Source organism: Scophthalmus maximus, chromosome 5 (genome assembly GCF_022379125.1).
Source record: "Scophthalmus maximus strain ysfricsl-2021 chromosome 5, ASM2237912v1, whole genome shotgun sequence".
NCBI classification, from domain to species: Eukaryota; Metazoa; Chordata; class Actinopteri; order Pleuronectiformes; family Scophthalmidae; genus Scophthalmus; species Scophthalmus maximus.
The window spans coordinates 27,202,501-27,227,254 of record NC_061519.1 but is presented as its reverse complement, the minus strand read 5'-3'; the positions used below and the strand labels follow the sequence as shown (position 1 = coordinate 27,227,254).

General features: G+C 47.4%; 4 protein-coding genes across 4 annotated transcripts in view; 3 read left to right on the top strand and 1 right to left on the bottom strand.

Moving 5' to 3' along the window:
- On the bottom strand, positions 1-19,468 carry LOC118310412. Its single transcript, XM_047331942.1, has 13 exons — positions 19,271-19,468; positions 19,141-19,234; positions 18,851-18,898; positions 16,256-16,344; positions 15,887-15,995; positions 14,953-15,784; positions 12,678-12,944; positions 12,072-12,311; positions 7,136-7,232; positions 3,537-4,167; positions 1,935-1,984; positions 1,746-1,854; positions 1-1,509 (listed from the first exon to the last, which is right to left on the bottom strand). Exons 1-13 carry the CDS (start codon positions 19,466-19,468, stop codon positions 644-646), a joined length of 3,630 nt encoding a protein of 1,209 aa, XP_047187898.1. The 3' UTR covers positions 1-643.
- LOC118310829 (tripartite motif-containing protein 16-like) lies at positions 5,644-7,559 on the top strand. The gene has a single exon (XM_047331978.1). It carries the CDS (start codon positions 5,723-5,725, stop codon positions 7,292-7,294), a length of 1,572 nt encoding a protein of 523 aa, XP_047187934.1. The 5' UTR covers positions 5,644-5,722; the 3' UTR covers positions 7,295-7,559.
- On the top strand, positions 9,112-13,899 carry LOC118310836 (zinc finger protein 16-like). The gene is made up of 4 exons (XM_047331989.1): positions 9,112-9,146; positions 9,930-10,276; positions 11,889-11,949; positions 12,079-13,899. Exons 2-4 carry the CDS (start codon positions 10,001-10,003, stop codon positions 12,981-12,983), a joined length of 1,242 nt encoding a protein of 413 aa, XP_047187945.1. The 5' UTR covers positions 9,112-9,146; positions 9,930-10,000; the 3' UTR covers positions 12,984-13,899.
- Positions 19,469-19,726: 258 nt separating the features above from the next.
- Positions 19,727-24,754, top strand: part of dnaaf11 (dynein axonemal assembly factor 11) — an 18,213-nt gene continuing 13,185 nt past the window's right edge. The window contains exons 1-5 of the mRNA XM_047331984.1: positions 19,727-20,768; positions 21,071-21,238; positions 22,631-22,708; positions 22,816-22,988; positions 23,057-23,466. Of these exons, the coding sequence (XP_047187940.1) occupies positions 20,759-20,768; positions 21,071-21,238; positions 22,631-22,708; positions 22,816-22,988; positions 23,057-23,466 (839 nt within the window). The 5' untranslated portion in view covers positions 19,727-20,758. The remainder of the gene's footprint in view (positions 20,769-21,070; positions 21,239-22,630; positions 22,709-22,815; positions 22,989-23,056; positions 23,467-24,754) is intronic.

The window sequence follows — 24,754 nt, the reverse complement described above, 5'->3', positions numbered from 1 at the left end:
TTTCAACACTCAGGCTCCAGATTAAAGACAAACACGATAACCCCGCCCCCCCCCCAAAAAAAAAGACCCCTGAGTTCCAGGTTTTGTTTTCATCGTAGCCCAGAGCTTAATGTGACATCGTCATAAAAAATATGAAATGATTAAAATTAACGACTACAAGAAAAAAAAACAGCACACGTTCAATTGAGAAAATAATCTTATTCGTCTGTGATTTGACAAAGTCAAACTTATGTATTTCAGCTGTAACGTTTTATGACAGTGACGTTTTTTAACCTGTTGATGGAAAAGACACCGGTGAAGAAAGTTTATAATAATTAATAACCTGATGCAGGATTGATTTTAAATGTTAAACTGGTGAACACATCTCAATCTAAGTCGTTGACAGGATCAAGACGTGAGGCGACTTTTTAACAATTCTGGGCGGGAAACAGATGTTCAGCAGCTGTTCAACAGATGTTCAGCAGATGTTCAGCAGCTGTTCAGCAGCTGTTCAGCAGCTGTTCAACAGATGTTCAGCAGATGTTCAGCAGCTGTTCAACAGATGTTCAGCAGCTGTTCAGCAGATGTTCTACAGATGTTCAACAGATGTTCAGCAGCTGTCAAGCAGATGTTCACGTGGCTCCGCTCGGACCCCTGAGCGCCGTCAGTGCAGCGTGTGAGCGAACCGTTTCTCTCCTGCGTGGACGGCGACGTGTCGTCGCAGGTGGCTGCTCGATATGAACGTCCTTCCGCAGAACGAGCACCTGAACTGTTTGCAGTCCGTGTGGACGCTCATGTGGACCTTCAGCGAGCCCGACTGGGCGAAGCGCTTGCCACAGTGCGCGCAGCCGTAGCGCTTCTCCCCCGTGTGGACGCTCTGGTGGCGCTTCAGGTTGCTGGAGTCGGAGAAGCGTTTGCCGCAGAGCGTGCAGACGAACGGCTTCTCGCCGGTGTGGACCCTCATGTGGGTCTTCAGGTTCTTCAGGCATGCCAGAGTTTTACCGCAGCAGTTGCACACAAACGCCTTCCCGCCGCCGTCCTCTCCGCGCCGATGCCTCCACCTGTCCCTCCTGATGAAATCGTCCCGTCTCCCCGTCACCGGGCGGCGAGTCTCGTCTCTGGCCGTCGGCGCCCTCTGCTGGCTGTCTGTGAACACTGCGGGCTGCTCCGACGCACTGGCCTCGCTGACGTCGGCAGGGAAGCTGCCGCCGCTGCCTGAATCGAACGAAACACTCGACAGGCTGGAGTTCAAGACGTACGAGCAGCCAGGATCCTCCCTCCGAGGATTGTGGGTAGAGCGGGGGCCATGTTGCAGCTGCGCCTCGTGCATCAGAAAATCATAACCGTCGGATTCTGCCCTCTGGTGGCTGCCGTTCAGGGTCTTTTGGACGGACGTGGACGTGGAACTGACTTCCTCTCCCGTCCGTCTCTGAGACGAGTCGCCGTCTTCATCTGCCGCTTCCTGTTTGGACGGTGGGGGCGGAGCTTCTGTCTGTGTTGTCTGTGCGTCGCCAACGCAACGAAAACCATCTGGAAGAAGAGAAAGCAGAACATTGCAACTTTTAGACTTTGTGAACACGTGGACAGATTCACTTGGGTGGGAGTTTAAAATGTCCCCAGATGACGATACAGGAGTGAAGGTGGTCAGCAAATGGCCGCCACCTTCACAGTGAACCATTAAAACTTTCATCAGTTACACTCGTCTTGTGTCCGTCCTGTTTCAACGCAGAGCATGAGGCCCATTGATGTAGTAAACCTGAACTCACCGTCCTGCTCAGACTGGGACCAGGACTTGTCTTCGTACTCGTCCTCGTCCTCCACTTTGATCACGGCTGTAGTCGCGTCGGTGGGCTCGGTCGTCTCGCTTGCTGCCGGCTGCGATCAGAGGAGAAAGTGACAGAGTGAAGGACGACGTCGGGACTGAAGGAGAAGGTGGAGAAGGAACTCCGACCTACCATCACTGGGGACGTCTCCTGGTGGGATACGCTGGACGACGCCACGTCACCTGGACGACAAGATCGGGGGGGCATTTAAAGTTGTGGGACACTGTATGACAACAGGTTGGTGCTCATTCTACACAACAGTGTCACCAAGATAAAAACCTATATATTTTCTGGATATTTATTTTTTGATGGTTATTGTTTTCCACAGAGCAAATGGAGGATCCTACATCCTGTCATCACAAAACTGTGAATTTTTTTTTTATGCTACTTTTTTTCCGAACACGCAGTTTTACTGAGGGTACGTGAACACAACTCACGTTCTAGAACCTTCTCTCTCTGACACGTGAATTTAAGTTCTAACCTTTGTTTAATGACGGTAACCTGCCCGCAGGCGTTCGGTTCCATTACCAGGCGTTCAGTTCTGTTAGTTCTGTTACCTGCCGCAGGCGTTCGGTTCTGTTACCTGCTGCAGGTGTTCGGTTCTGTTAGTTCTGTTACCTGCCGCAGGTGTTCGGTTCTGTTAGTTCTGTTACCTGCCGCAGGTGTTCGGTTCTGTTAGTTCTGTTACCTGCCGCAGGTGTTCGGTTCTGTTAGTTCTGTTACCTGCTGCAGGTGTTCGGTTCTGTTAGTTCTGTTACCTGCCGCAGGTATTCGGTTCTGTTACCTGCTGCAGGTGTTCGGTTCTGTTACCTGCCGCAGGTGTTCGGTTCTGTTAGTTCTGTTACCTGCTGCAGGTGTTCGGTTCTGTTAGTTCTGTTACCTGCTGCAGGTGTTCGGTTCTGTTACCTGCCGCAGGTGTTCGGTTCTGTTAGTTCTGTTACCTGCTGCAGGTGTTCGGTTCTGTTACCTGCTGCAGGTGTTCGGTTCTGTTACCTGCCGCAGGTGTTCGGTTCTGTTAGTTCTGTTACCTGCTGCAGGTGTTCGGTTCTGTTACCTGCCACAGGTGTTCGATTCTGTTACCTGCTGCAGGTGTTCGGTTCTGTTACCTGCTGCAGGTGTTCGGTTCTGTTACCTGCCGCAGGTGTTCGGTTCTGTTAGTTCTGTTACCTGCCGCAGGTGTTCGGTTCTGTTAGTTCTGTTACCTGCTGCAGGTGTTCGGTTCTGTTACCTGCCGCAGGTGTTCGGTTCTGTTAGTTCTGTTACCTGCCGCAGGTGTTCGATTCTGTTACCTGCTGCAGGTGTTCGGTTCTGTTAGTTCTGTTACCTGCTGCAGGTGTTCGGTTCTGTTACCTGCCGTAGGTGTTCGGTTCTGTTACCTGCTGCAGGTGTTCGGTTCTGTTAGTTCTGTTACCTGCTGCAGGTGTTCTGTTCTGTTAGTTCTGTTACCTGCTGCAGGTGTTCTGTTCTGTTAGTTCTGTTACCTGCCGCAGGTGTTCGGTTCTGTTAGTTCTGTTACCTGCCGCAGGTGTTCGATTCTGTTACCTGCTGCAGGTGTTCGGTTCTGTTAGTTCTGTTACCTGCTGCAGGTGTTCTGTTCTGTTAGTTCTGTTACCTGCTGCAGGTGTTCGGTTCTGTTACCTGCCGCAGGTGTTCGGTTCTGTTACCTGCTGCAGGTGTTCGGTTCTGTTAGTTCTGTTACCTGCTGCAGGTGTTCTGTTCTGTTAGTTCTGTTACCTGCCGCAGGTGTTCGGTTCCGTCTCGGGTCGTTGCCCGGGTGATGCGCTCCAGCGCGGCCGCGCGCGTGCGGCAGCAGCGCGGTGGTGCCGCTGGCGGCGGCGGCGCGCAGGGCGGTCGCGCGGGCGGCGGCGGCCCCGCGCAGCTCCACGAGCCGCAGCTTCCTCCGCAGCGCCTCGTTCTCTTTGCGGCTCCGCGACACCTCGAGCTGCAGCGCCGCGTAGCCGCCGTCCACCAGCGCGCAGATCTCCGCCACCGCCGCGTTGGCCAGCGCCTCCACGATGGAGGCCAGCTGCGCGTGGAGGGCGGCGCACGGGGACATGTCGCGCACGCGCGTCTTCGTCCGAGAACAACCCGAACCACCGGGTCCAGAAACCCCGACGCGGAACCTCACGCCGCCGCTGCTCTGCCGTGCGTGTTTCTGATCGGACCGTCTTCGCTCCCACCACCACGTCGCGCGAACAGTCCGACACCAACCCGGAAGTGACGCGACGACGGGCGAAAAACAAAAGCACACGTAAGCGACGGGACACAATCCCGAGTGCGCGTGCGCAAACTTGTCAAAAATCTTTCGCCTGAAATGGACTGAGGTCGAAGTGTCACATTGGCTGTGTCCGAAATCTCCCCCTAACTACTGTAAAGTGCCTTCGCCATTTTGTAGTGGTGTCTGAAATCACCCCTAGATGTCATATACCCTATCAGGTGCACTGATTGTATCCCAGAATGCATCATGAAATGTAGTGGACATCCGATGGTCACTAACTTAGCAATATAGACCATGATGCGTTGCGCTCGCTGAGGGAAGAGACGAGACGACGGCGGTGCAGCAGCAACACGTCTCAGCCTTCTCTCTCTTCTCGCTCTATTTCGCCTCATTTTTGTCAAAAACCATTGAATAATGGGGAAAATACACATGGACATAAATATAAAATATTTTAAATATAATAGGATCGTCCGCCGGCCGGCGTCGTCGTAGTTACGTCATAATCCTGTGACAAAAACGTAATTACCATCGCAACTCAAGGAGTGTCCGAAATCGTAGCTGGTGAGTGACGATATAGAACTACAACGAATTCCCTTTATAGTGAGGAGGGGGAGTGAATGAGGAGATGATTTCAGACACAGCCGAAGTCTCAGGAAGTTTCCTGCATCTTGACGTGACCCTGAAGTGTTTCCTCAGCACCATGATGATGTTCAGATTCTCTAAGTGTTTAGGAAAGGAGCTTCAGAGCTTCCTCTCCTCTCTCCTTCAGCAGAGGACACACTGGAAGAAGAAGAAGAGTATGAATATGACCCAGATGTCAGTTACTGTTAGATATGAATCATAAAACACTGAAACATGCTGATGGAGCCGCTGAGGTTATTGTAGTTCATCTCCAAAATGTGTAGTTTCATCACGACAGACGCATCAACAACATCCACCGTCACATGACCACATAGTTTAGTGAAAGTGGAGTCGGATTCTCTGAGCAGCTGTCGACTTCTCCTAAGTCCCATCAGTCCTCTTCACCTGTCCTTGACCTCATGACGTCTTCCACTGAGGTCAAGGAACAGTAGAGACGAAGGACGAGTCAACCTCACCTCAACTCTTCATCACAGGTGTAGTGACTCGGCTGAAGGGCTCCATCTGGTGGACACATGCAGACATGACATAAAGAGGTGGAACAAAGCCACGTTTCAAAGAGGCCAGGAGTGGTGACAAACAGCTGCAGAGACTTTTTACATTCACAAGAGATTATCATGTTTCTTAAAAACAAAGAGAAGTGATGACCACCGTCTGTCTGACGAGCATCAAGTCTAACTTACCTTTATTTACACTGGGACAGAATAAATCAAATAGTACAATACTTCAGGCTTCTCACGTCCACACATTCATGTTCAAGACCATGAATATTAATGTTTCTGCTCTTACAGCAAGTTATTAGATCATAGACACTTGGGAAGCTTCTCTAAATCCACAGATCCCACATAGAGTTCATCACCTTCAGGCTGAGGTTGTGTTTGTGTTTGAAAAGAAACAAAGTAATTATTTCTATGTTCTGTTCTATATGCACAGTATCAAACTGCTCCTCTTCCTGGAATGTGAAAAAGCCTGATCACCCTCCGTCTTCTTCCTGCTCTCTTGTTCCATCTGTCTGGATCTACTGAAGGATCCGGTGACTATTCCCTGTGGACACAGCTACTGTATGAGATGTATTAAAACCCACTGGGACAAAGAGGATGAGAAGAGGATCTACAGCTGCCCTCAGTGTAGACAGACCTTCACACTGAGGCCTGTCCTGGTGAAAAACATCATGTTCACTGATTTAGTGGAGCAGCTGAAGAAGACTGGACTCCAAGCTACTCCTGCTGATCACTGCTATGCTCGACCTGAAGATGTGGCCTGTGATGTTTGTACTGGGAGAAAACTGAGAGCCGTCAAATCCTGTTTGGTTTGTTTAGTCTCTTATTGTGAAAAACACCTCCAGCTTCATTATGATGTTCCTCTGTTGAAGAAGCACAAGCTGGTGGACCCCACCAAGAAGCTCCAGGAGAACATCTGCTCTCGTCACGATGAGGTGATGAAGATGTTCTGCCGCACTGATCAGCAGTGTATCTGTTATCTCTGCTCTGTGGACGAACATAAAGGCCACGACACAGTCTCAGCTGCAGTAGAAAGGACGGAGAGGCAGAGAGAGCTCGAGCTGAGTCGACAACAAATCCAGCAGAGAGTCCAGGACAGAGAGAAAGATGTGAAGCTGCTTCAACAGGGGCTGGAGGCTGTCAATGGCTCTGCTGACAAAGCAGTGGAGGACAGTGAGAAGATCTTCATTGAGATGATCCGTCTGGTGGAGAAAAGAAGCTCTGACGTGAAGCAGCAGATCAGATCCCAGCAGGAAACTGAAGTGAGTCGAGTCAAAGATCTTCAGGAGAAGCTGGAGCAGGAGATCACTGAGCTGAAGAGGAAAGACGCTGAACTGAAGCAGCTCTCACACACAGAGGATCACAACCAGTTTCTACACAACTACCCCTCACTGACACCACTCAGTCCGTCTACACACTCATCCAGCATCGACATCCGTCCTCTCAGGTACTTTGAGGCTGTGACAGCAGCTGTGTCAGAGGTCAGAGGTCGACTACAGGACGTCCTGACTGAGTCAGAGACAAACATCTCACTGACAGTGACTCAAGTGGATGTTTTACTGTCACAACCAGAGCCCAAGACCAGAGAGGAATTCTTAAGATATTCACAGGAAATCACACTGGATCCAAACACAGCAAACACACATCTGTTTTTATCTGAGGGAAACAGAAAAGTAACAGTAATGAGAGAAGAACAGTTTTATTCTAGTCACCCAGACAGATTCACTGGTTATTATCAGGTACTGAGTGGAGAGAGTCTGACTGGACGTTGTTACTGGGAGGTGGAGTGGAGAGGAAGAGTTTATGTCGCATTCACATACAAGAATATCATCAGAGCAGGGAGGTCACGTGAATGTGTATTTGGATGCAATGACAAATCTTGCACATTACAATGTTGTGAAAACAGTTATAAGTTTTCTTACAACAGTATCAAAACTCCACTCTCAGGTCCTGAGTCCTCCAGAGTCGGAGTGTACCTGGATCACAGTGCAGGTGTTCTGTCCTTCTACAGCGTCTCTGACACCATGACTCTCCTCCACAGAGTCCAGACCACATTCACTCAGCCGCTCTGTGCTGGAGTTGGGATTTATTATTATGATTATGGATCCACAGCTGAGTTCTGTAAACTCAAATAGACTTGAGTCATTTAAAGAGCAGTGAGTTAAACTCTGTGTTTCAACCTTTAAATTCTTTTCTCTCAAAGCTCCTTGTTGTTGTTGTTGTTGTTGTTGTTGTTGTTGTTGTTGTCGTCGTGACATTTGTGCTCAGCTGTCAGTCAAACACTGTGGGCGGAGCTCTGACGTGTCCTTGTTCGTTGTTGTGTTGATGTTTGAGTTCGTCGAGGTGGAGATGGAGCCGTGGACTGAAGGTTTCAATAAAGAATAAAGAATAAACAAAGAAGTTTTCTTTCGTCTTCATTCCAGCATCTCGTTGAAAGCTGATGGAGACAATGTGAAGTGACGAGAGAGAATAACTGAGACGCCACAAAGTCCAGCGATCACGTTCAGAGCAGAAGAACGTTTGTCCGTCAGACTCAGATCACTGAAATACACAAATGCTCTTTTCAACATCCACAGTCTTCTGAGTGAAGTTCAGGTTCACGTGTGACAGCTCAGACACATTCAGGACGACAGGCGGTTTCTACAGGGGATCCAGTGACGGACAGAGGTCAGACTATCAGGAGTGTGTTTCTGGCCAAGATGAACTCTTTGGTTTTCACCTCCAGTTGTTTCAGACATAGTTGAAGGATTAAAACGAGTGAGATCTTTGCATCGTCCTCCTCACACACACCAACTGTGGTGGTACGATCAGCGTCACTCAGGAAGTCAAAGTGTGAGAAATGGATTTTAAATGAATTCTTCTTCTGTTGAAGAAAAGAAGCTGCAATTTTACTAGAAGAAAAAAAAAAGTTGTGTAATTCAATTATTGTGTTTTTAAATTATTTTTAACCAGATCCTCCTCTGGCTTCTTAGTGTTCGGTTGAAATTGACATTTGATTCTTCAAAAAAAAATTGTTTACAGGAAAAGATGAACGTTCATGTCCATTGTCACTGCTGGACAAACTGTACCTGCAGTCTTACCTTATTAATCTGTCACAGTTTTATTCCGCCCAGGGACTACAGGCGGGAACTAGCAGTTTGCTACAACCTGACATCTATTGAGGTTTTTATTTGTGCACTGTCCCTGTTCAAATAAATAAATTACAATTACAATTACAATATATGACGGCACTATGTCAGCGATAAGCTAATATTAAAATCAATTGGGAAGTCGAGTCGTTTTCTCATAGAACTTCTATAGAAACGACCAGTGGAGTCGCCCTCTGCTGGTCATTACAGAGAATACATGATGGTTAAACTCCGAGACCGTTGAAACTTTACTGTTATAACAATCACGTTTTCACGTTATAACCGCGGGCTCTTATTTTGAAGCGACGTGATTCCGGAAGTGCGCGTCGGGCGGAAACAGGAAAACAACATAGATCGTCTGTTCGGACGCGAACAGATTCATTCAGTCTCCGTCTCCTTCATCGACACGACCGCGTCTCTCCGAGTGGAGGAGAGAGGAAGAAGAGAGAGGAAGAGAGGAGGAGGAGAGGAGGAGGAGAGAGGAAGAAGAGAGAGAGAGGAAGAGAAAGAGAGAGAGGAAGAGAGAGAGGAAGAGAGAGAGGAAGAGAGAGAGGAAGAGAGGAGGAGGAGAGAGAGGAAGAGAGAGAGGAAGAGAGAGAGGAAGAGAGGAAGAGGAGAGAGGTGGAAGAGAGAGAGGAAGAGAGAGAGGAAGAGAGAGAGGAGGAGAGAGAGGAAGAGAGAGAGAGAAGAGAGAGAGAGGAAGAGAGAGAGGAAGAGAGAGAGGAAGAGAGAGAGGAAGAGAGGAGGAGGAGAGAGGAAGAGAGGAGGAGGAGAGAGGAAGAAGAGAGAGAGAGGGAGAGAGAGAGAGAGGAAGAGAGAGAGGAAGAGAGAGAGGAAGAGAGAGAGGAGGAGGAGAGAGGTGGAAGAGAGAGAGGAAGAGAGGAGGAGGAGAGAGGAAGAAGAGAGAGAGAGGAAGAGAGAGAGAGAGAGGAAGAGAGAGAGGAAGAGAGAGAGGAAGAGAGAGAGAGAGAGGAAGAGAGAGAGGAAGAGAGAGAGGAGGAGGAGAGAGGAGGAGAGGAGGAGGAGAGAGGAAGAAGAGAGAGAGAGGAAGAGAGAGAGGAAGAGAGGAGGAGGAGAGAGGAAGAAGAGAGAGGAAGAGAGAGAGGAAGAGAGGAGGAGGAGAGAGGAGAGAGAGACAGAGAGAGAGAGAGGAAGAAGAGAGAGGAAGAGAGAGAGGAAGAGAGAGGAAGAAGAGAGAGAGAGGAAGAGAGGAGGAGGAGAGAGGAAGAAGAGAGAGAGAGGAAGAGAGAGAGGAAGAGAGAGAGGAAGAGAGGGAGGAAGAGAGAGAGGAAGAGAGGAGGAGGAAGAGAGAGAGAGGAAGAGAGAGAGAGGAAGAGAGAGAGGAAGAGAGGAGGAGGAGAGAGGAAGAAGAGAGAGAGAGGAAGAGAGAGGAAGAGAGAAGGAGGAGGAGAGAGGAGGAGAGAGAGAGGAAGAGAGAGAGGAAGAGAGGAGGAGAGAGGAAGAAGAGAGAGAGAGGAAGAGAGAGAGAGGAAGAGAGGAGGAGAGGGAGAAAGAAGAGAGAGGAAGAGAGAGAGGAAGAGAGGAGGAGGAGAGAGGAGGAAGAGAGGAGGAGGAGAGAGAGAGGAAGAGAGAGAGGAAGAAGAGAGAGAGGAGGAAGAGAGGAGGAGAGTGTTTCCGGCAGGAGGAGAGTGTTTCCGGCAGGAGGAGAGTGTTTCCGGCAGGAGGAGAGTGTTTCCGGCCTCGAGCGGCGCGATGTCCGCGGGGAGCGGCCGCGCGCTGCGCGAGCACCTGTCCGTCATCCTGGGCGCGCTGACCAAGGCGGCGGTGGCGGAGATCTGCGAGCTGGTGGACGAGGGCTACGCGGTGCTGCAGCTGGAGATCAGCCGCAGCCACAAGGAGAACGAGGCGCTGAGGAAGAAGCTGCACCTCATCGAGTCCATCGTGGTCCGGGGCGGCGGCGGGGGGGAGGGGGAGGGGGCACAGCGGCCGGACGGTGACGGAGGAGACGCGGTGGTTCTGCGGGAGGAGGTGAACTCTCATGCCGCCTGGTGTCATCCAGAGGCGGAGTGTAAACATCCGGGGGGGGGGGGGGGTCTTTCATGCATTTTAAATAACTTCATGTACAAAAAAATAATTTCGTACAAATTTATTTGTGGAGGAAATGTTGAAATTAGTCCTACAACAACAACAACAACAACAACAACGCGTTTTCTTGGTTTGTTTTGTTTTGTTTTCTTGGTTTGTTTTGTTTTGTTTTCTTGGTTTGTTTTGTATGAGCGCTTTGGGTTCCTGAAAAGCGCTTTAAAAATTCAAGATATTATTATTATTATTTACAATACCAAAACAACACAACAACAACAAAACAACCACAACAACAACAACAACACAACCCTGAGGGCAGCAGTTTCTAGATCCTTTCAGTTTAAGGTGCATGAAAACTCAGGTGTTACCATAGCAACAGCGATGCATTTCAAACGTAGTCGTTTCATTCGTAACGGATCGATCCTGTGACCGTTGATGAAGCGTTTGATTGGTTTGTGACGGCGAATGGACATTTGGGAAATTTATTAATCGGCCCATTTTTCTTTCTGTAAATTTTTTAGAAAATGCGTGAAAATATGTGAACACGATGTCGACAATTTCAGTTCAGCTTCGGCTGCGACAAAAAAAGCATTGAACGCTCCAAGCGTAAAATGTAAAAAACAAAAGTAATATTTTTCCCTAAAGCACCAGTGTGTTATGTTTGTAATCTTCTGGCGGCCTCTGGTGGTAAAGTTGCAAACCTCAACCAACTGAGCGACCGACAGGGGACACTTTATGGTGGCGCACAACTGATTCCATTTCTGGTTTCCGGCAGCGTTTAGTTCAACAACCAAATTCAACACGACGTAGAAACACATATTATATATATATATATATATATATATAACTCATATATGAACAGAGTTATGAACAATATGTTCAACTTCTGTGAATAAGTTCTTCTGAATATTACCGGTTTTAGTTTAAGAAATGACCAAAACGATTAATAGATTATCAAAGTAGCTGCAGATTAATTTCTTTGACAATGAAGCCCAACATTGTTCTCTGGACGTGAGAAAACATCATTTGGACTTGAGTGGTTCCCTGTAGTTTTAGTAATAATATTCATAAAAATGAGCAGCTTTGATATTCTGTTACTACGTCTTTAAAAACACACGAGCGGACCATGTCGCTGTTATTTTTTAAAAAATCCTACATAATCTCCACATCAGCAGTTAATATTCTCTCCTTATCTCTGTCGTCTCACTGATGTTGAAAACACATTTATTTCATTGCCGTGTTCATTATTTCATTATCTATGTGAAATATTAGTTAAGTGATGTTGGGATTACATCAGTTCCTGCAGCCGTGATCAAACACAAAAGAACTGGTGTCGTCAAGACATAATATTTAACATTTGTATTTATTTATTTTTATTCATTCGTAAACCACTTGGCTCCAATCTCCTTTTAAAAAATGAGTTCTTTCAGTAAAATGTTCGTGAGCCTCAAGGACTAGATGTAATATATCTTTTTATCTTGATCAATCTGACTGCTTTATCAAATCTGCATCTGGTGTTGAAGTGACATTAATCATGCGACTGTTCCGTCGTCCGCAGCTTCCGGAGGTGGTGTTGATCAAAGACGAAGACTCGGACAGCGACGACGCGTTCGAGGACGGTGAGTTTCTCAGCCTCTGGCTCTGGGCCCCACACGAGGCCTCTGGTCACCGTCAGCGTCTGATTGGTTCCGTCGAGATATTAATCTTGACTCAATTTTCAAGCACTGGAGACTTCTCTTACCTTTCAGATAACAGACCGTCTGCTGACAGAGGGACGGCTGCGACCAGAGAGGCCGTCGTGGCGACTCCGGGCGGCCGGGGCCTGAAGAGGCGCTCGCCGGGAAACGAGGAGGCGGCGGAGAAGAAGTCGTCGTCGTCCTTCGAGCAGCTCACGCTGAAACCGTCCAAACTGGCCGCAGGGATGCAGCAGGCGAGCGTGGCCGACTCCTCCCCCCGCAGCGAGCCGGGCTGCTCCGGTCCGCTCGGCGGGGACGAGATGGAGGTTTGTTCCTACGATCCGGACGTCGTGCACCTGGTCCGACAGGAGGGCTCGCCGGTTTCCCCCCGCTCCGCCAGACAGACTTATTTCGGCAACAGTGCTCTGATGGAGTGCCGGTCGCCGCCCGGCAGAGCGGAGCTGGACCTCGTGGACGTGACGTGGACCAAGCAGACAAAGAGTCAGATGTCGTTTCCTTCGTTTCACCAAATCGAAAACGTGGACGTGGACGCGTTCGGGCTCAAGATGATCAGCGTGTCGGGCTCCACGTCCACGGACCTCCAGCTCTCCGAGAGCAGCAACTCAGCGTTCGAGTACGAGGACGCCGACGCGATGAACTTCGCCCTCTACAGGGACCCGTCGGGCCGGGCCGAGTGCGCCGGCGCCCGGGGGAGGCGCTTCGTCTGCTCGCTCTGCAGCAAGTCGTACGCCACGTCGCAGAACCTGGACGTGCACATGCGGATCCACACGGGCGAGCGGCCGTTCAGCTGCAGCCAGTGCGGCAAGACGTTCACGCAGTCGGCGCACCTGAAGTCGCACCTGAGCGTGCACTCTGGCGAGCGGCCGTACGCCTGCGCCTTCTGCTCCCGGAGCTTCATCGTCAAATACAGCCTCAAGCTACACGTGAAGAAGTGTCACCCGGACGCTAGGGAGTGAGCGTCACCTTCTGTGAATATCAAGGTTTTTCAGAAAATGTTTATAATTCACCGGTTGATAAGTTTTGAAATGGTTCAGAACGTGAGACTGTGAATTAAGATGGACGACACGTCTCCACTTCCTCCCGTCCTACGAGAATGAAGCGGCCATCTTGCACTTTCAACGTCATCTGTGGTGTTGAAGCCCCGCCCACGCGTGCTCTCGACCATGTGACGTCTCAGCCCCGTTTTTATTTCATCGAATAACTAATGAGAAGCGAAGTGATCAGAAACATGATCATGTGAACAAACACCAGTGATAAGAACGACCTCACATGACATGGAGGGGGCGGGGCTTCTGACCTGTACTGCAGCCAGACACCAGGGGGCGATCATCGTATTTATTCAACGTCTGTGATGCAAAAAGCGAAATGAGCCTCGAGGTTTAAAAACCAAATGTTTCACTTTCAACAATGATCCGTCTGGATCCAAAACATTTCATGGTTCAAGTTTTCATAATGTGATTTGTCTCTTCACATGTTGAACTGGATCTTTTTTGTTTAACTGTGTTGGTCAGAGTAAAAAAAACAAGAAGTTTGACTCTTGGAAACTTTTTTTAAAAATTTTATAGAAAATGAATCTAGAAATTACAATCAGATTAGAGCATCTCGTTGATTCTGATGAGCTCTGTCAGATGAAAAAACATTTCATAAAAAAGGATGATGGTTGTGTGCAGTTTGTGTCACTGTTAATACAAAATATGGAATTGTTTTGTATAAAATTTCACACGAAGAATTTTAAGTGTTTAAATGCGACGTCGGAGGGAAAATCTCTTAAATCTTTGTTTGTTATCGGGTGTTGTTTTTGTTGTAGCTGTAATTTTATATTCACGATATTTTTAATGTAATACCATTAAACTGTTTTCCAGATAAATCAAAGGGCTGTCGACGAGAGTGAAGACGTTCACCTTCAAACGCATCGTTTTTCTTGTGATGATGACATTCTTATAGAACTTAAAACTACAGTGTGTACTATTGAGAAGAACTTATTCACAGAAATTTTATATATCGTCCATAACTATGTTCATATGAGAGTTAAATATAGTTCATGAGGGGGACCGACCTCCGTGTGAGTCTCCATGTTTCTACGTCGTGTTGAATACGCTTGTTGAACTAAACGGTTCAGAATACGTCGCGTTCACGTTTTATTTTCAGACACTGACAGAAACTGGAAATGGACTCAGCGGTGCGCCACCATAAAGTGTCCCCTGTCGGTCGCTCAGCCACCAGATGGCGCCAGAAAATGATACACTGGTGCTTTAAGTATACGTTTGTGTTGTTAGCATGAAGTAGCATGATGATCGTCATCGCCAGATTTAGATTTCTCAGCAGTTTGTTTTTAACCACCTATAAAATGTTTGTCGTGGTCTGTAGCCGAGCTTCTATCCGTTTCGTGCATGTGCTTCCGTGGCTTATTGATTTGTTTGCTCCGGTTTAATAACCTTACAGTTCGACCAATGACTGATCAATAACACTTGTTATAATTTCCCACAGCTCACCCCGTGTTCCCGTCTGAAAGACACACACAGTGAAGCAAAGTGGATTTCACACGTTTAATTCCAGATAAACAACCAACCGACATTCACATGCTTCTACAGGAATCTGTTTCCACCGGGCGGCGGCGCTCCATCCTCACGTACCGACGTGGACTCGGTGCGGCCCACGTTCCTTTTTGAGGTAATTTGATCTGGATCAAGTTGCAGTTCCAGATTCTGTTTCCGTACCAAGGCAGTGCAGAAAATTAGAAAACAAGTAAGGCATGAAATCAAAACAGTCACAACTATTGTTCAGTTCTTTTTCTATGCAAAAGCACCCGTTTTCCTAAAACCTCTTGAAAAGGCCTTCAGCTCTAGAAAGACCTTTTTAAATCAGAAGTTCAGCAGTGAGATTGTGGTCGATCACAGTTTCGCGCGGAACCACGAGGGCGTGTTTCAGCGGATCACCCCGGGATGTCCCTGGTCGGCCGAGTGGTGTTTCTGCTGGTGGATCCTCAGGTTCTGCTTCCCGGCGAATCGTTTCCCACAATGCTCGCAGGCGAACGGCCGCTCTCCGGTGTGGACGCTCTGGTGCGTCTTCAGGTGACCCGACTGCGTGAAGCGCTTGCCGCACTGAGCGCAGCTGTACGGTCGCTCGCCCGTGTGCACGCGCACGTGCGTCTCCAGGCTGCGCGTCGACGTGAAGCACTTCCCGCAGTAGCTGCAGACGAAGCGCCGGTCCCTGCAGTACCGGTTCAGGTCCAGAGGGTCCAGTCTGGAGGAGCCGCCGAGGCCCAGCGCCATGGGGAAACCCGCGGCGCTCAAGTCGGACACTTTGTCCAGGAGCTTCGGCAGGTGGTCCGGTTTGAGGTACGGCCGGTGAGGCACGGCCACCATGCCGGGGGGGGCCTGACCGGGCCACGAGGAGCAGAGCTCCAGCTCCGTGTCGTACGGGAGGGAGCCGATCAGAGACACGCCCCCCCTCAGCTCCGAGGTCCCGGGCGGCGAGGTCGGACTTCCTCCGCACCCGAGATAGAACGGCTTCCTCGCCGGGGCTTCGCAGTCCGACTCCGAGGCCAAGTCGAACACGGCGTCGGGCGAGTTGCTCTCGGCGGGACATGGAGAACCTGGAGAACCTGGAGAACCTGCAGAACCCGGAGAACCCGGAGCGCTGAGCGACTCCTGGCGGTCGACTCGCTCCGACGGTCCGTTACTGGTCTGGTCCCACGGCCTCATCCCGGAGGGTCCTTCCTCGCCGTCGTCCACCTCCGACTGCTGCAGCTCCGTCCCTTCAGACAAACAGACGAACAAACACTCCTGTCAATATGTCTTTAGTGGATTTATGTTCCCATTAGACGGTTAGTCCGGTCGCCGGGTCGTTCTTCTCTCACCGTCCTCGTTGAGAAGCAGCTCGTCTCCGGCGTCGTCCTCGTCTTCTTTCGCAGCTTCCTCCTTAATCAGAACCACGTCCTCCTCCTCGGCTGCCGCCGTGTCAGGGTCCTGAGCCGAGGGAACCACGGTGAAACAAACAGCTGACATTTCATCTGTGTTGAACCTTTCTCTGGGTCCGTTAACTGTCTGTTCCGCTCCGTCAACTCTGACCTCACGTTCGCACACATCATCATCTGCTCTGACCGTCAACCTCTGACCCCCATTTCCATTCGACAAACTTTGAATCCACACAGAATAAATACATTTGATAAGATTTGGATTCATGGTTAACAAACTAAGTCCATCATCACAACAGAACGTCTCCTCACCTCTTTGGTTTCCTCCAACGCACGAACGCTCCGGTGTCGCCTGAGGTTCGAGGCTCTCGGCTGTTTGAGTCCCGCAGGTGAGGCACGGTCTGAAAAACAGACGCACACTTTTACAAACACGAACCGCCGGAGGCCGTCGAAGGTCTTTGGAGGGTTTCGGCTACTTTAGTCCAGACGGCCCAGACCTGTAGCAGCTGGTCGCTTCACCGAGGACTTAGACTTTGTGTTGCTGCGTCCCAGTACGATGGAGCTGTCGAGGCCTGTTAACCAATCCACTCACGGCTACTGCTGCGTTCCATTATACCTCGGAACTCGGATGTCGGAGGCGTTCCAGTTGCAATTTCCGACTCGAAAGTCGTGATTCAGAATTCCGAGATTAATCTGGAAGGATAAACCCGCCTTCCGAACTCCGAGGCGTGATGGAACGTACCCACACTGAAGCAGCGTGATCCAACTTCTGTCTTCGGAATAATATTTTAGTTTCAGAGTTGGTCGTTCCATTATTTTTAAATTGGTAGCTGGTGTTGGAACGTGAATCTTCGTCCTGCAGTTCATCCGTCCGTTCGTTGGCGTTTCTCTCAACCGTCTTTAACTCTGTGATTGGCCCCTCCCCTTCCAACGTCTTTTTTTTAATGTTAGAGATACAGAATTCTACCTGACAACAGCAATGGACTCAATTCTGATTGGAAGCAAAGCCTCCTCTGATCCCGAGAGATCCACGATGCCTTTGATGGCCGGTCTGATCTCCCTCGAGACACCCGGCGATAATCTGGACTAAATATTTAATCCACTTATTACACAGAATCTCAAACTGAGTGGTGATTTACAGCCTTGTCTTTGTGCCCCTCAAATTTCTGAGGAAGCGCCGTCTCCCCCGACAACTTATCGTGACTAAACTTCAACGGTAAGATGTCGTCTATGTTTGTATATTGCAGCCATCGCCAGGGGCAAATTTTTGCTCCACAATATCGGCATCGGAGTAAAAATACAAACGTGTCAGCAGCAACATACACTTACAGTAACTCAGCCAAAAGTAAAAGTACTCGTGTCACAGAACAGATCAGTTTCAGACTAACGTACGTTACTTCTAGAGCCCGACCGATAAAATATCTGTGTCGTCCCATATGAGACTTTCACAGACGTGTCGGTATCAGGGCTCATGTTTACAGATATGAAATCTTTTATTTTACAGTGCTGGAAAAGAAATGTGCATTTGTGTGTTTACATGTTACGTAAAATAAATTGAGGTATGTTTTCTTAATTCAAGTTCTATATAATCGATTGTATATGTGTTTTCTGTTTATTTACAGTTGTTTATGGTTAAATATCAATTACATTTCTTTGTCATAGAGGTTCAATAACGACATCTTATGAATCATTGACAGATAAAAAATATTTATATAACGGCTGATGTTTTTGTACTCCCTAATATCGATATCGGTCGGGCTCTCGTTATTTTATTGTATTATTAATGTTTACTGTTTCAGATGAGGTCTCTACTGTCGGGTGGATTGTGAATCAATAACAATACATCATTTAATTATTGCTCATGTTTTAAATGTCATGTTATCATGAATCTCATTCTGCTGCAGAGAAACTACAGATGGAGTCAAAGGAACTTGTCACTGACTCGTGTCGTAGAAGTTACTTCCTCCCCCACTGGTCACTTCCTGTTCCTGTTCCTGTTCCAATGTGCAGCTCAGTTATTTCAACATATTCGGTTTATAGGAGAGAAAAAACAAAAGTGAGACCTTTCGGGAACCTAGTTCAAAATTCTTACGATTCTAAACCGTTTCCCTTCCCTGTCACATCAGCTGCTGGGAGTCAAGTGTCTCCGCGTCTTCAATTTGGAATTAATCATGAATATACATTTTTATATAAATAAAAAAACACTTTGAGCAACTCTGCTAAAATAAAAAGAAAAAAAGAAAAAAAAGAATTGATTAAAATGGAGGTGAATTGAAAATTCAAGTGATTTGGTTGATTAAAAAAAAAGTTGTGCTGAAAACAGCTCTTTCATCATCATCATCATCATCATAAACACATTTATCATTTCAGGAAAAGTTTCCTCGACGCTGGAAATAATCTGAAGTCACTGGAGAAAAAGAGCTGAGTGATTGATTATCACTGGATTTATCACTTTACGTTAATTATTAAATCATTTTCAGTTGAGCTGCAACAGTGAATCGATTAGTGATCAGCCACTAAATCAATCACCAACTATTATCATGAGCAACGTGTTTGTGTTTGTTTTCATCAGATCGAGATTCAACCGGATCACTTGATGATTCATGTGACTCACGATTATTGTCGCTATCGATTAATCTGTCGATCAATCGATCAGTTGTTTGGTTCATAAAATGGTGGAAAATGTCAATTGTGTTTCAAGATGATGTTTCGTTTCGTCCTCACACCAAAGATCTTCAGTTCACTGTCACAGAGGAGCAAAGAAACCAGAACATATTCACATGGAAGAAGCTGAAATCAGAGAATTATTACTTTTGTTTCATAAAAACTACTTGAACCGATTAATAGATTATCAAAATAGTTAGGGATTAACTGTTGCAGCTCCACCAGACGCCATGCACTGACCACCTGTTGATCTGTGGATGGAACCAGACATCTCCTCAACATATTGAGCTCCTGTCATAAATATATAATAATAAATACAGTTAGTCGATTACTGGTCGATGAACTGTCGCAGCTCCAGATGTGATGCCAGTTGAAACGGTTATGCCGAATTAGTCAGTGAGACTCAAAACGAGCAGGAGACGAACCCGCCTCGACTGACGTCACCGCCGCGGAGCGGAAACGTTAAATGTGTCGTTTCGTCAACGGACTCTGGTCTGACGGAGGATCGGAGCGACGAGGACCCCGGAACTCACCGACAGAGAAACACAACCCCAGCCGCCGCCCCCCGCCGCCGCCGGCCTCCTCCGGCCCGCCGTGATCCAGCATCGCGCCGCCCCCGCGGCCCCCCTGGCCCCCGCGGCCCCCGCGGCCCCCCTGGCCCCCGCGGCCCCGCGCCACGACGCCCTCGATCATCTGCAGCTTCCTCCGCAGCGCCTCGTTCTCCGCGTGGCTGCGGCGGATCTCGCGCTGCAGCGCCGCGTGGCTGTCGTCCACCAGCCCGCAGATCTCCGCCGCGGCGGCGCGGGCCAGCGCCTCCATGATGGACGCGAGCTGCGAGTGGAGCGAGCGGAGGCTCGTCATCTCGAGCGGGGCGGCGACGGGTCAGCGAGCCGCGGGATCACACCCACACATCGGGGGGAACCAGCGGCGTGAGAACCGGGGGACAACCGGCGCGGATGAGCCGCCGGCGGTGAACCGGTGGGTGATCGGACCGAGTCCGGGGCCGAGGACGGACGAGGACGCTCCGGTGGCTCGAGCCCGTCAGACGTTGTTGTTTGTTGTTTGTTGTGAAGTCGCGTTTCTCCACAGCAGCGTGTTGAGGCGCCGCTTCCGCACCGCAGAACTTTCAAAATAAAAGATTGGCGCGTGGTGCATTCAGGCTCCGCTTGTAAACTCGACTTTCGATAGCAAAACTTAAGAAAGAGAAAAAAGAAAAAGAAAATACACATGAAATATGAACAATTTGGAAAGGTTGTATTTTATTTAATAACAAGAACACAAGTGCTTCTTCAAAGCTCCATCCAGAAACCCAGTAATAATACTTAAGATATGTTTTTATGTCAGCGAAGGACAAAAATCGACTTTTCCTATAATTTTTTTTTATTTTAAATTTTTTTTTTAAATAACATGAGAAAGAACAGTGACATTTGAAGAAAATACAAATAAAATATGAAAAAGTTCAAACTAACTAAAGCAAAGTAAATCATAGTGTTTCTATTTTATCTAATAACAAGAACAGGAGTTCCTCATCAAAACTCATCTACAAACACAGTAATAATATTTTAGATCTTTTTTTAAGTCCATGAAGGACAAAAAAAGGATATCTCCAAACTCGACTTTCGCTATCATTTTTTTTAATTTTTTTTTTTAAATTACATGAGAAATAACAGGGATATTTGAAGAAAATACAAAAAATATGAAAAAGTTCTAAATAAGTAAATAATAATAATAATAATAATAACAATAATACATTTTATTTATAGAGCACTTTTAAAGTAAAGTAAGTCACAGTGTTTCTATTTTATTGTAATAACGAGAACACGGATGAGGCTTCAAATCTCCATCCAGAAAACTAAAGTAATAAAATTGTAAATAAAAAAAATAGGAAAGGACAAAAAATGACATAATTATCGAAAAATAAATAAATGTAGTAATACAGAAAATCTTTGAAACATACAACAGTAGTTGCAAATGCTATGTTTTCCTGTTTGTACCTCCACTGAGCCATTTGTGATGTGTTTAGTATTTTCCCACAGCACTCAAAGGCAGCACCGGGTCGGTTTCCACAGTAACGGTTGACAACAGAAGAAGAAGAAGAAGGAGAAGAAGAAGGAGAATAAGAAGGAGAAGAAGAAGGAGAAGAAGAAGAAGATGGTTTACAGTAAGTTACAAAAACAGAGCTTCTGCCCTGGAGGAACTCTCTCCTGCTCCAGACCACCAACAATTCAAAAAGCTGCTGATGAATGAAGACTGTGTATTTGTGTGTACTTACAGACCCGAGACCTTTTCATTATGATAAAAGGCAGGAAATCCCAATTTTGACAATATGGGGTCTTTAAAACAAAAGAAAAACAGAATGTCGAAAAATGAAAATGTGCGTCACAGTTTGTGGCGCTCAAAGGTTGAGACAAAATGAAAACATCAGTAATGTGTATCTGTATACTCTGGTCTCTGCTCGTCCAGTCACTGAGGACTTGGTGCGGCGGCGATCCGAGCACAACGAGTGTGAGATCTTCTCCCTGGAGGAAGTTTCTCTGCACCAGCAGGACATCGAGAGGATCGAGCACCTGGACCGGTGGTGTCGGGACCTGAGGATCCTCTACCTGCAGAACAACCTGGTCCCCAGGATGGGTGAGTCCTCCGAGACGCTATATAGTCTCTGGTCGTCTTTATATACAGTCAGTGATCGTCTTTATATACAGTCTCTGATCGTCTTTATATACAGTCAGTGATCGTCTTTATATACAGTCGCTGATCTTCTTTATATACAGTCAGTGATCGTCTTTATATACAGTCAGTGATCGTCTTTATATACAGTCAGTGATCGTCTTTATATAAAGTCAGTGATCGTCTTTATATACAGTCAGTGATCGTCTTTATATACAGTCAGTGATCATCTTTATATACAGTCACTGATCGTCTTTATATACAGTCTCTGATCGTCTTTATATACAGTCAGTGATCGTCTTTATATACAGTCACTGATCGTCTTTATATACAGTCACTGATCTTCTTTATATACAGTCACTGATCGTCTTTATATACAGTCAGTGATCATCTTCATATACAGTCACTGATCGTCTTTATATACAGTCAGTGATCATCTTTATATACAGTCAGTGATCGTCTTTATATACAGTCAGTGATCGTCTTTATATACAGTCACTGATCGTCTTTATATACAGTCTCTGATCGTCTTTATATACAGTCAGTGATCGTCTTTATATACAGTCACTGATCTTCTTTATATACAGTCAGTGATCGTCTTTATATACAGTCAGTGATCGTCTTTATATACAGTCACTGATCGTCTTTATATAGTCAGTGATCATCTTTATATACAGTCAGTGATCGTCTTTATATACAGTCAGTGATCTTCTTTATATACAGTCACTGATCGTCTTTATATACAGTCAGTGATCGTCTTTATATACAGTCACTGATCGTCTTTATATACAGTCAGTGATCGTCTTTATATACAGTCACTGATCGTCTTTATATACAGTCAGTGATCGTCTTTATATACAGTCACTGATCGTCTTTATATACAGTCAGTGTTCGTCTTTATATACAGTCAGTGATCGTCTTTATATACAGTCACTGATCGTCTTTATATACAGTCAGTGATCGTCTTTATATACAGTCAGTGATCGTCTTTATATACAGTCACTGATCGTCTTTATATACAGTCAGTGATCGTCTTTATATACAGTCACTGATCGTCTTTATATACAGTCAGTGATCGTCTTTATATACAGTCAGTGATCGTCTTTATATACAGTCAGTGATCGTCTTTATATACAGTCAGTGATCGTCTTTATATACAGTCACTGATCGTCTTTATACACAGTCACTGATCGTCTTTATATACAGTCAGTGATCGTCTTTATATACAGTCAGTGATCGTCTTTATACACAGTCAGTGATAGTCTTTATATACAGTCACTGATCGTCTTTATATACAGTCGCTGATCGTCTTTATATACAGTCAGTGATCGTGTGGCATCTCATTTGTTCACGTAGAGAATCTCGGTCGTCTGAAGAAACTGGAGTATTTGAATTTGGCCTTGAACAACATTGAAGTTATTGAAAACCTTGAAGGTCAGTATGAATCGTGGGTTATTTTGGGGGTTTTTTTTTCATGGAAAGTAAATAAATGAGGGATGAATCCACGAGTCGTCGGTCACATGTGGGTCTGTGTCCTTCAGGCTGCGAGAGCCTCCAGAAGTTGGACCTGACGGTGAACTTCATCGGCCTCCTGAGCAGCGTGGAGTCGCTGAGACACAACGTCCACCTCACGGAGCTCTTCCTGGTGGGGAACCCCTGCGCAGACTTCCAGGGCTACAGGCAGTACGTGGTCGCAGCGCTGCCCCAACTCAAGGTAACTTCCGCCTCTGCGCTTTGACATCAGCGTCAACTCTCAGTCTGACGTCCGGTCTCTGACCTCAGTGGCTGGACGGGACGGAGATCAGCCGGTCGGAGAGGATCCGAGCCTCGCAGGGCCTGGGGGAGGTGAGGAGGAGAGTCCGGCAGCAGGAGGAGGAACATCTGAGGAGGAGGGCCGAGGAGAAGGAGGAGGAACATCTGAGGAGGAGGGCCGAGGAGAAGGAGGAGGAACATCTGAGGAGGAGGGCCGAGGAGAAGGAGGAGGAGCAGCAGAGGAGGAGGGCCGAGGAGAAGGAGGAGGAACAGCAGAGGAGGAGGGCCGAGGAGGAGAGAGGGGAGGGGACGAGAAGGAAGCTGAAGGAGGACGAGGACCGGCGGGAGAAGGAGTTCTGGAACACGCCGTGTTCCTTCACCCCCGAGTCTCGTCTGGAGGCTCATCGCCACCTGGAGGAGAAGAGGAGGGCGAAGGAGAAGTAGGTGTGAGGACCGAGGTGTGTGTGTGTGTGTGTGTGTGTGTGTGTGTGTGTGTGTGTGTGCGTGCGCGTGTGTGCGTGCGCGTGTGTGTGTGTGTACATGATGATGACAGTAAGTTTGGATTCACAATGTCAGAGGTTCTTTGGCTGCAGTTCAACATCTCAGCCACTGGGTGTCAGTGTCACACAGGAAGCTCCCTGCCATCTGCTCACGAGGCCAAAAGGTCAATACAATATGAAATATCAGAAAAATATCTCTACCTGTGCAAGGGATCACAATTACAAACCAATTAACGAAATAAACATGCCAAACAAAAAAAAATATATTGTAAGAAAATAAATAAATGATAATGTTATTTAAAAAAACAAAAAACAGGAAACAAAATAAAACAACAAAAAGAACAAACATGGACTCCCACCTCACGTAATATCCACACGTTTATGAAATAAACTTATAAACTCGACGCCACCTGATCGTTGTTCGGACTCGCCCGACGCCCTGACGCCGTGTCATCTGACCCTGGTCGTGACTGACGCCCCCCCCCCGGCCAATCACATGCCAGCAGGCGGCGTGTCTGTGCTCCAATCAAACGGCAGCGAGCTGCAGAGTCGACTTGTTGTTCAAGTCTAATTCATTTTCCCGCCATTCTGCTAATTAATGCTCAGGCTCAGGTGTGTGTGTGTGTGTGTGTGTGTGTGTGTGTGAGTGTGAGTGTGTGTGTGTGTGTGTGTGGATCTTGTTCTTTTTGGACTGACTTCTTGGCGGAGGTTTGAGTTTCTTCTGAGCTGTTAATCCTCGTGACGGCGGTTTTCCCTCTTGTTCGTCTTCAAGTGTCACCGAGTTGAAGTGTGTCACCGTCACCACGTTCCTCTGCTCTTCTTCGTCCTGGTCGTGGGCGCGCTGCGAGGCCTCGACTGTAGCCGTGATTAAAGACCATAACAAATAGAGCTGACGTGTGATACATCTCCAGAATGAATAACTACACGAAGCCTCCCACTCTCATCCTGCTCCTCGGAGTCTTCAGGGTCGGTCCAGTGCTCGGCGACGTCCAAGGGCAACTCTGACGATGGAGAGTAGCTCCGAGCTCCAGCTCGCAGGGGGATGAACCCTCCTCCTGCTGGGTCATCAGCGATCTGGTCACTGTGGGAGATATACATGTTCATATACATGTACATATTTATATATGTGTGTGTATATATGTATATATGTGTGTGTGTGTGTGTGTGTGTATATATTTACATATATATGTGTGTATATACAGTATGTATATATACACACATACACACA

Bases quoted from the DNA above. Each gene is read 5' to 3' on its own strand.
- LOC118310829 (XM_047331978.1), top strand. From the start codon at position 5,723: ATGAGATGTATTAAAACCCACTGGGACAAAGAGGATGAGAAGAGGATC.
- LOC118310836 (XM_047331989.1), top strand. From the start codon at position 10,001: ATGTCCGCGGGGAGCGGCCGCGCGCTGCGCGAGCACCTGTCCGTCATC. The intron at 10,277-11,888 runs GTGAACTCTCAT...CGTCGTCCGCAG, and splicing joins CGGTGGTTCTGCGGGAGGAG to CTTCCGGAGGTGGTGTTGAT. The intron at 11,950-12,078 runs GTGAGTTTCTCA...CTTACCTTTCAG, and splicing joins CGACGACGCGTTCGAGGACG to ATAACAGACCGTCTGCTGAC.
- LOC118310412 (XM_047331942.1), bottom strand. From the start codon at position 19,468: ATGACGAGCCTCCGCTCGCTCCACTCGCAGCTCGCGTCCATCATGGAG. The intron at 15,785-15,886 runs GTGAGAGAAGAA...GTTTGTCTGAAG, and splicing joins GCTGCTTCTCAACGAGGACG to GGACGGAGCTGCAGCAGTCG. The intron at 12,945-14,952 runs AAACACGCCCTC...CTTCACGTGTAG, and splicing joins CATCCCGGGGTGATCCGCTG to CTTGAGGCTGTATTTGACGA.